General features: G+C 49.8%; 1 protein-coding gene across 1 annotated transcript in view; it reads left to right on the forward strand.

Annotated features, from left to right (window-relative positions):
- The window catches only part of STAG3 (STAG3 cohesin complex component), a 196,095-nt gene that overhangs the window by 87,031 nt on the left and 98,270 nt on the right, over nt 1-10,794 (forward strand). The window contains exons 15-19 of the mRNA XM_073654796.1: nt 6,283-6,386; nt 7,708-7,800; nt 8,008-8,097; nt 8,174-8,374; nt 10,647-10,717. Coding sequence (XP_073510897.1) covers nt 6,283-6,386; nt 7,708-7,800; nt 8,008-8,097; nt 8,174-8,374; nt 10,647-10,717 — 559 coding nt within the window. The remainder of the gene's footprint in view (nt 1-6,282; nt 6,387-7,707; nt 7,801-8,007; nt 8,098-8,173; nt 8,375-10,646; nt 10,718-10,794) is intronic.

Here is a 10,794-nt window from a genome sequence, read left to right on the forward strand (position 1 = left end):
CAAACCCCTTCCAATCTACCAGAAAAAAGGTCTTTCCTCTTACCCTTTTGGTGGCAAGAATGTTCTCTACCTCAAACTCGTCCTCAGCAGAAACCGGAGCAGGAGGCGTACCTGTAGACTTGGAAAAAGAGTTAAGTACCACAGGTTTGAGGAGAGATACATGGAAGGAGTTAGGGATCCGTAAGTTGGCCGGGAGTTTCAATTTATAGGCCACCGGGTTGATCTGACTGGTGACCTCCAGAGGTCCGATGAACCGAGGCCCTAACTTGTAAGAGGGTGTCTTGAGTCGAACATATCTAGATGAGAGCCAGACCTTATCTCCTGGACGAAATTGAGGAGGATCCAGGCGTTTTTTGTCAGCGTGTCTTTTCATCCGCTCGGACGACTGAAGGAGTGCGGATCGGGTACTCTCCCAAATGGAGGAAAATTTGCTAACGAGAGATTCCGCAGCCGGGTTGTCCACCGAGGTGGAGACAGGAAAAGGAATCCGAGGATGCTGACCAAAGACTACAAAAAACGGGGATTTGGAGGAGGATTCGCTCTCGTGATTATTGTAAGAGAACTCGGCCCATGGTAGGAGATCCACCCAGTCAGAATGGTGGGCATTAACGAAGTGCCGGAGGTAACTGGTCAGGTTCTGATTGATCCGCTCCACTTGACCATTGGACTGTGGGTGGTAAGCGGAAGAGAAGTCCAGGGTGACGTCTAGTAGTTTACAAGTGGCTCTCCAGAAGCGTGAGGTGAACTGTACCCCACGATCCGACACGATGTGGAGGGGCAGGCCATGAAGACGGAAGATGTGACGAATAAAGTCTCTAGCTAGCTCGGGTGCAGACGGGAGGCCTGGCAGGGGAACGAAATGAGCCATCTTGGAGAAGCGGTCAGCGACCACCCAAATGACCGTACAACCGGCAGAGAGTGGGAGGTCAGTTATGAAGTCCATTGCAATATGCTGCCAGGGGGCAGCAGGTACTGGGAGCGGAAGGAGGCGACCGGCTGGCAGATGTCTCGGAACCTTGTTGCGGGCGCAGGACACACAGGCAGAAACAAAGTCTATTACATCCTTGTGCAGGGTAGGCCACCAGTAGTGCCGGGAAATAAGCTGGAGGGTCTTCTTCTGACCAGCGTGGCCAGCCAGTTTAGACGAGTGACCCCAGTGAAGGATCTTCTCCCGATCAGGTACTGATACGAACGTCTTTCCGGGAGGGAGACGATTTAGACTCACGGGAGCCACCTGCATTACTCTGGCGGGATCGATGATGTGTTTCGGATCTTCCTCGAGATCAGATACCAGAAAGGATCGAGACAAGGCGTCCGCCTTGACGTTTTTGTCAGCCGGGCGAAAATGAAGGACAAAATCAAAACGAGCAAAAAACAAGGACCACCGGGCTTGGCGCGGGTTAAGTCTCTGGGCATGCTGGAGGTAAGCCAAGTTCTTGTGGTCAGTGTAAATTATTACCGGGTGAAGAGCCCCCTCAAGCAGGTAACGCCACTCTTTCAATGCCAGTTTGATGGCCAATAACTCTCGATCTCCTATGGAATAATTGCGCTCTGAGGAGGAGAAGAGTTTAGAGAAGAAGCCGCAAGTTACCATCCTCCCGGAAGAAGATTTTTGAGCAAGTACCGCTCCAGCTCCAGAGGAGGAGGCGTCCACTTCCAGGAAGAACTGCTTGTTGCCGTCCGGGCGATGCAGCACCGGGGCGGAAGAGAAGGCCTGTTTTAAGGAAAGAAAGGCTTCTTCTGCTTCGGGCGGCCACTCTTTGGGATTAGTACCCTTACGGGTGAGCGCGGAAATTGGGGCAGTCCGGGAAGAGAAGTGTGGTATGAAGAGGCGGTAGTAGTTGGCGAAGCCCAGGAACCGCTGAATGGCCTTCAACCCCTCCGGTCGGGGCCATTTCTCGATGGCAGACAGTTTCTCTGGATCCATTCGTAGGCCGGTCTGAGAAATAATGTAGCCCAAAAACGGAAGCGAGGTCTGCTCAAAGAGGCACTTCTCGTATTTAGCGAAGAGGTGATTTTGCCTGAGCCTGAGCAGGACCTGACGAACGTCCCTCCGGTGAGTCTGGAGATCCGGAGAGAAGACCAAGATGTCGTCCAGGTACACCACTACGCAGGAGTAGAGAAGGTCCCGGAAGATGTCATTGACCAACTCTTGAAAGACGGCAGGAGCGTTACAGAGACCAAAGGGCATTACCAGGTATTCATAGTGGCCGTCCCGGGTGTTGAATGCCATCTTCCATTCATCCCCTTGACGGATACGAACCAGGTTGTACGCCCCACGGAGGTCTAGTTTGGTGAAGATTCTAGCCCCCCTCAGACGATCAAATAATTCTGGAATGAGCGGAAGGGGGTACTTATTCTTCACCGTGATCTGGTTTAGGCCTCTATAGTCTATACAGGGACGGAGAGAGCCGTCCTTCTTTTTGACGAAAAAGAAGCCTGCTCCCGCCGGGGAGGTAGATTTCTGGATGAATCCCCTGGCCAGATTCTCCTCAATATATTCGGACATCGACCGGGTCTCAGCAGCGGATAAAGGATAAATACGCCCACGGGGAGGAGTAGTACCGGGTAACAGGTCGATGGGACAGTCGTATGGTCTATGAGGGGGTAATGTCTCTGCCTCCTTTTTATTAAAGACATCAGCATAAGACCAATAAGGAATTGGAAGTCCAGGTAGATTAGCTGGGGTAGGAGAGGGACGGACGGGATGGACGGGAACCAGGCAGGTCTTATGACAGTCTTGTCCCCAGCGAAGGACTTCTCCGGTTTGCCAGTCAAGCACGGGTGCATGTTTCTGGAGCCAAGGCAGACCTAGCAAGAGGGCGTGAGAGAGTCCAGGCAGAACATGAAAGGAGATACTTTCAGAATGCAGCATTCCCACCTGCAGAGTAATGGATTCGGTGATGAGTTGGATGGGGCGTGGTAAGAGCCCCCCATCCACGGCAGCCACAGACAAGGGTACAGCCAGAGGTTTGGTGGGGATGCGGAATTTCTCTACCAGGGACTGTGAAATAAGATTCCCGGCTGCTCCAGAGTCCAGTTGGGCTAGTTCGAAATAACGGTTCTCCCCGTAGACGATTGAAACTGACAACAGCAGGGATGGAGAGGATTTATTCTTGTCTAGGTGGACCTCTCTGAGCGAACCTAGACACAGGCGTTTCCCGACCTCTCCGGGCAGGCACAGATCCGGTGCTCCTTACTGCCACAGTAGAAGCAGGTCCCCTCGGCACGGCGTAAGTCCTGACGGGTCTTGACCATCTTGGTCTGGTCGACCTGCATAGGCTCAGGAGGGTGTACCTGGTTAGAGACAGAAGGAGTGACGGGTTTCTGAAAAGTAGGAGCTAGACGAGGTAACCTCCTCTCACGGGTGACCTCTCTGGCACGCTCCTGGAACCGTAGGTCAATCCGGGTGGCAAGAGTTATTAAGTCATCGAGAGTGGTAGGAATGTCCCGACCGGCAAGTTCATCTTTAATACGGCCGGACAGACCCTCCCAGAAGACGGAAACCAGAGCGTCGTTATCCCAGGCCAGCTCCGAGGCAAGGGTACGGAACCGTATGGCATATTGGCCCACGGTGAGACTCTCCTGACGGAGGCGTAGCAACGATGATGCAGATGAGGTCTTCCGTCCGGGTTCGTCGAAGACTTTCCGGAAAGCCGTGAGAAAAGCAGGTAAGTTGGACACCAGGGGGTCTCCTCTCTCCCATAGAGGATTTAGCCAGGCCAGGGCCTCCCCGGTGAGATGGGACATGATGAAGGCAATTTTGGCCCGGTCGGAGTTAAACTAGTGGGACAAAAGTTCAAAGTGCAGGGTGCACTGATTTAAGAAGCCCCGAGCCTGGACGGAGTCGCCTCCGAAGCGAGGAGGTGCAGAAAGCCGGGGTCCGGGGTAGGATACCATGGTATTAGTGGGCAGCGGAGCTGCCGGATTGCAAGATATGGCACTGGCGGAGGTTGTTGGTGGATCAGACAGAGTGTTCAGGCGAGTATTGACATTCCGCAGGTGACCCAGGATGGACTCCTGTTGGGACCTCTGACGGGACAGTTCAAGACAGAGGTCCGAGAGCGAGGGAGCTTGGGTGCCACCGGGTTCCATGGCCCGAGCAAACTGTAACGGGTCTGGGAGGCGGAACCTCTGGGCTACAATACAAGGGGGCGGTCCTTGTAAGGGAGCGGGTGGCGACCAGGCAGGTAGTCACAGGAGGTGACCAGGACAGTCTCTGTGTGTACGGGCAGGAGGACACGGCAAGTGATCGGGGCAGTCTCTGGATAAAGGGTAGGTACGACCTGTGATGGCTGAACCTCCAGGTAGGCTAGCAAGGCAGATGAAGAATGTGTGCTCCCAGGTGAGCAAGCGAGAGTCTCTGGAATAGCAGGTGGTCACAGCACGTGACGGCGGAGCCTCCAGGTAGGCAAGCAGGCAGGTAACGGAGAAGCGCTCCCAGGTGAGCGGGCAAGAGTCTCAGGAATAGCTGGTGGTCACAGCACGTGACAGCGGAGCCTCCGGGCAGGCAAGCAGGCAGGTAGCGGAGAAGCGCTCCCAGGTGAGCGGGCAAGAGTCTGGAGTAGCTGGTGGTCACAGCACGTGACAGCGGAGCCTCCGGGCAGGCAAGCAGGCAGGTAGCGGAGAAGCGCTCCCAGGTGAGCGGGCAAGAGTCTGGAGTAGCTGGTGGTCACAGCACGTGACAGCGGAGCCTCCGGGCTGGCAAGCAGGCAGGTAGCGGAGAAGCGCTCCCAGGTGAGCGGGCAAGCTGGTCCATAGACAGACTGACCGGAGTTGTAAGGCAGACCGTCGGACCTCAGGCAAGCAGGCAGGTAGCTGAGGTGCGCTCCCAGGTGAGCGGGCAGGCTGGTCCTTAGACAGACTGACAGGAGTAGTAAGGCAGACCGTCGGACCTCAGACTAGCAGACAGGTAGCAAGTAATCAGGCAGGAATCTGACAGGTAACTGGCAGGTAACTGGCAACGGGACCTGAGGGCTGAAGCACAGGTGAGACACAGGTGCAAACAACATTGCTCGGGCACCTCCATTTTGGAGGAGGTGCCTTATATATGATGAAGTCCTCCGGCCATTGGCCGGGGACTCCTTAGGAGCAGAGCGGGAGGAGGACGCCGGGAAGGAGCGCGCGCTGACAGCAGAGCGGGAGAGGGACGCCGGGCACGGGGCAGAGCGGTGAGGGGAGCAGCGTCCCTGCCTAGCAGAGGGCAGGGACGCCGGCACTACACTCAGCATCAGACTCTGCAGGGAGAGGGAATCCAGTGACTCCTCAGCATCAGACTCTGCAGGGAGAGGGAATCCAGTGACTCCTCAGCATCAGACTCTGCAGGGAGAGGGGATCCAGTCACACTCCTAAGCATCAGACTGTGCAGGGAGAGGGGATCCAGTCACATTCCTCAGCATCAGACTCTGCAGGGAGAGGGAATCCGGTCACTCCTCGGCATCAGACTCTGCAGGGAGAGGGAATCCGGTCACACTTCTCAGATTCTGCTGGGAGAGGGAATCCAGTCACACTCCTCAGCATCAGACTCTGCAGGGAAGTGATCCGGTCACACTCAGATTCTGCTGGGAGAGGGAATCCAGTCACACTCCTCAGCATCAGACTCTGCAGGGGAGGTGATCCGGTCACACTCCTCAGCATCACTCTGCAGGGGAGGTGATCCCGTCACTCTTCTCAGATTCTGCAGGGAGATGGAATCCAGTCACACTCCTCAGCATCAGACTCTGCAGGGGAGGGGATCCAGTCACACTCTTCAGCATAGAACTCTGCAGGGGAGGTGATCCGGTCACACTCCTCAGCATCAGACTCTGCAGGGGAGGTGATCCGGTCACACTCCTCAGCATCACTCTGCAGGGGAGGTGATCCGGTCACTCTTCTCAGATTCTGCAGGGAGATGGAATCCAGTCACACTCCTCAGCATCAGACTTTGCAAGGGAGGTGATCCGGTCACACTCCTCAGCATCAGACTCTGCAGGGGAGGTGATCCGGTCACACTCCTCAGCATCAGACTCTGCAGGGGAGGTGATCCAGTCACACTCTTCAGCATAGGACTCTGCAGGGGAGGTGATCCGGTCACACTCCTCAGACTCTTCAGCCAGGGAGAGGAATGAAGCTGTGCTGATACATGAGATCTAGTGAAGGCACACAGATCTCACATGCAGCTTTTTTTATGGGAGGGATCAGTATGAGACTCGGAGCCGACTGACAACTGAATATCGGGGTCTAAAATGATTGAAGGAATGAAAATGTCCTCCGCTTGCTAAATATGTTTTTTTCTGATTTCAGGCTTAGATGACCGGGAAGAGAGCTCTCTGATCAAGATCCTCGTGTCCTCCATACGGCAGGCAGCAGAAGGGACATCTCCAACTGGTAGAGGACCTACAAAGAAGGTAAGTCAGCCAGGAGCCCGAAAGACGCATGCGTTTATTACTAGCCAGCGTGTTTCCACTTTCTGGCTCTCAGGTGTTCATTAAAAACACAAATGGATCAGCAGCAAAAAATAACAAAAACTTCATAAAATATGATTCGAAAATTAGCATAATTTCACTTGCTTTTTTTGGGTCACATTCTTCATTCGTCATGCAGAATAAATAAGGACCAAAAACCTAAGTGTGAACATGATGTGTATTTGTTGTGTATTTTCCTAGCAAAAACCGAAACCTGCTAAGTTCTAGATATTAAGAAAAAAAAAAATCTTATCTCTACGTTGCGGAATTTTTCAGCGCATAAATTGACCTTCAGTAAGGATTTAAAATTTCTCAGCATGTTAATTCTTTGTGCGGACTTCGTTGCAGACTTCACCTCATGCAATGTATTAATGGAAATTCTCAAAATCTGCATGTGATAAGTGGATTTTGATGTAGGTATGTTGCAGAATTCACAGCCTCTTTCATAAGATCAAGGAGACAAGCTGGTCCCCAACCCCACAGTTGCACAATCTCCTGCAAGCTGCACACTTTACAGTGACATTTTAGAATGACTTTACAGTGACATTTTAGAATGTCACTGCAGAGTAAAGTGTGGACCGTCTATGAGCGATCCAGAAGTAGTTTAGTCTATGTGCACTCCGAGTGTTTTTCTTTTTTTTTTAAGAGACCTATGGAAAGTGACAAGTTTTCTTAGTGGAAACTGCTTCAGGAAGCTCTCATTCTCTGGGGAGTTTTTGGTCTCCTGTAAAGGTTTTGAAGTGTGTTTGGAAGAGGTGTTTTCTTGTATTTTTGCAGGCTTTTGATTGGACGGTGCCTAGCGTTTTTCCATGAGGAGCCGCTTCAAAGAACTGATGTGCGCATCCTTTTTTTTTTTTTTTTTTCTAAACCTGAATATTAGAAAAAAAAAAAATGCTCAAAAATCTGAACATGTGAACAGTAAAGTGGTTTTACAATTTTTACAATACATATAAGTAGGAAGAGGCTTTCAAGCTTTTTTTATAAGCAGTTTTTTTTAGGTGTTTAACTATGTGTGCACAGAACCCTAAAGGTGAGGAGGGTAACAGAAAACATTAGACACAAGCCTGAAGACTGGCACAGCTGATCTACTATGGAAAACCAGCTGGAGATTGCACTTGCATGATTGATAAAAGCCGTCCTAGATGGATCCAGACATGATATAAGAGCAGCAGCTTTCCTCCTGTGCTGCCGATGTGTGCAGTACAGTGTCAGGCTTGTAAGGACTCGTCTCCGCTTCCTATTTTCCTAAATTTTGTCATTTTAGATCCTGTCTGCGAAGGATAAGAAGACGCACTCCGAGGACAGGTTACGACTGAGCCGCCACATGATCGTAACATTACCCCCTCTCCTGGCCAAGGTACCACCGCCGTATAGATGATAAGGGCGATCTATAATGCAGGGTATTAACCTGGGAGAAGTCAGTGGCGATTCTTGGTGGAACCACGTGCAGTTTTTGCCACTTGTTTTTCTAAAAATAAGCCACAAATCACGAGTACAAAATTTATTAAGGCAAGCGGTGTGTCTTGCGATTAACTTTCGATGTTAATTTTCTCCATGTGTCCAGTTCTCAGCGGATGAAGACAAGATGCGAGCTCTGCTGAAGGTGGTGGAGTACCTAGAACTAGAGATTTACTCTACAGAGAGGCTGGAGAAGGTGAGGAGGGTGGAGAGGCCGTGGACTGGGGCCAGGGACTGTCCGCAGTGCTTGACCTTCAGCTCCTCCTCGTCAGAATTTAGATCTCCTCTTGACCCAAGTGCAAGATATCCTGGAGAAGCACACGGAGCCGCCGGTGCTGGAGGCCTGCTCTCGTACACTGTACGTCCTGTGCGACCAGGACCTGGCGTTCTCCAAGAGGACGGACATTGTGCTCAGTCAGTTATTAGACAGACTCACCGCTCATTTCCAGAATCACCTGCCAGACATTTTGCAGGTATGGCGCACCGCAGCTATCTTCAATCATGGGGATAAGGAAGGCTTTACTAGGATACCCGCTGTCAGGGAGATATTGATGTCAGGAAAATGTTCTTCCATATTTCCCTGACATGGATATTGACTATTTCTCCCTTTTGGTCAGTACAAAGCTGTCTCCTTAAAACTCTCAGCACAAAGCCCCAATTAACACAGTCCAGAGATGACAATCTACAGTGTCTTCCTGCAAATTATCACCCACAGCCAAAATAGCTCACACAAACAAACTGCTGGCAGCCGAGAAGGGTGATAACTTCTTTAAGATGAGAGCATCTTGTCCCTGGCACACGCAGGGGGTAATTAGTGGCAGGATTGCACTAATTTGCCTGTAACTGGAAAAACTTGTTTCCCGAGTTTCAAAAAGAAGTTTATAGACACTTCGACTCTGAAACGAAATATGAAATATTGTACGTCTCATAAGTCCGACAATAACAGGACCTATATTTTTAGTGGCAGGGACAGCTGAGGAAAATATACATAGTTTTTCATTGCTGTAAGCAAAATCAGGGAGTTGTGGCGCAAAAACACCAGAATAGCAGACTGCAACTATGCGATGTATGTGGTCTCTAAATGTAGGTAAAATCATAACGGAAAAAATTGCGTCGTTAGCACGCTTACGCGATCAACGAGCGATGAGTTATCGCAGAGGTTAGCGTTTTTAATAAAAATGTACAGGCTGGAGACCGGGCCCACATGATGTCACCACAAGGGGGGTGTGGCCAGATCTCCCCTTAGGTATAAGAGAACCCATGGAAAATACAGGAGCACTCATTGCCAGGGGAGGTATAAGGATTATAAGCAACAGGTCGCGTTCGATAACGCTCAAATCAAACCGGAGAGCCCCTCCTCCACCTATATTGAATCGTCTCCACGATCGTATAGAGTAAGTTGTCTTCTTTTATCCTGTTTATTTTATGTAACTGCTTATGTATTTTAATGTCTCCTTTGTAACATCCTTGCAAATATTTTTCCTAAACACTGCCTCTCTTTTGGATTAAATATAAAATTTAATAGTTCTGTTTCTTTTTTATCCTGTAATTGTTCCCTCCTCCTCCAAAGCCATATACACTACCAAAATGCAGACGTCCGCCCCAGGCCTGTATTATATTTCAAGAGTGTGCAAATTGAAGTGGTCAGTGGGGCGCTAGAAACTGGATAAGGCGCTGGAAAAGGATAAAACACCTCTTTATTGAAGTATTAATGCCCACAACGCGTTTCTGCAGCGGTCTGCTGCCTTCATCAGGTGGAGTTATGGGAAAATGGCAGAAACAGGCACTTTTATACATAAAACAAAGGAACTCAATGGGAGATGTCAAGGGAGAATTTGGTACTTAACCCCTTAATCACCATTAAAAAAGACAATTACAATTTAATAACAAAGGGGACTTAAAAAAGCATTACAGGTCAATAACTACACATTATAAACTTACTATGAAGATGCAGGATGCAGAAATTAACGGCAATGCATTAAAAATACATACATATAAAAATTCATATATAAATGAGGGTAAATAAGCAGATTACATAAAAATTGGTGAGGCATATTCTGAGTATACCCTTCAACCAGTTTTTATCCCCCCAAAAATATATAAATATTAATAATTCATCTGCACACATTATCAATCGCTAAATTCAAACCTTCCGGATATAATGTACCCAATTTAAAAATCCAAAAATTCTCTCTCTTCATAAGATAATTAAGCCGATTTGTTACATTATCAGGTACTTGTTCTAAAATCGTGAGTTTCAAGCTAATGGGATCTCGTATTATATTTCAAATCTGGACGGTGGTGGCAGCGAATAATAATAATTGGGCTATCGTGAAGCTGACAGTGACAGTACTGGGTGTAAACACATATTCCTGGAGCTGGAATTCGGAGGTGTGACGCCATGCGCTCACTGGTTGCTTGCCGATACCTAAGGAGTGAGTAGTCTGGATCGTGTGCTCGCGATTCCGGACGAAATACTGACAGTGTGACGTCAACGGCGAGATATTGCGTGATCTCCCCGGAGGGTGATCGCTAACCCGCTTAAAGAGTGTCCTGAGGGGTGAGCCTGCTGTGATTACTCAGAGGTTGCCCTCTAACCAGAGCTTTGGGGATGTTGAAAACAAGGCAAGGAACTTCCGTGACTAGTGGGGGTCCTCTGTGTCTGGTGGGATTCCTCTTGTGACCACTGAGGAAGATTTGCATACACACTGCTTCTTTTATTCTGCTGTCCTCTCCTTTTTCTAGGTGATGGATCTAGATGAAGATGACGTGTACAATACTGCGGCCACCATGAAGAGGCTTTCTGCCCTGTACAGGTGACACACGCGGACATTATATATACGTAGTGATAAATAATGTAGCGCCATCATCTCTCCGTCACTGGAGAACGCAG

The sequence above is a fragment of the Phyllobates terribilis genome, unplaced genomic scaffold (assembly GCF_046119375.1).
Source record: "Phyllobates terribilis strain yellow unplaced genomic scaffold, ASM4611937v1 Scaffold_11__3_contigs__length_659146591, whole genome shotgun sequence".
Taxonomy (NCBI): Eukaryota; Metazoa; Chordata; class Amphibia; order Anura; family Dendrobatidae; genus Phyllobates; species Phyllobates terribilis.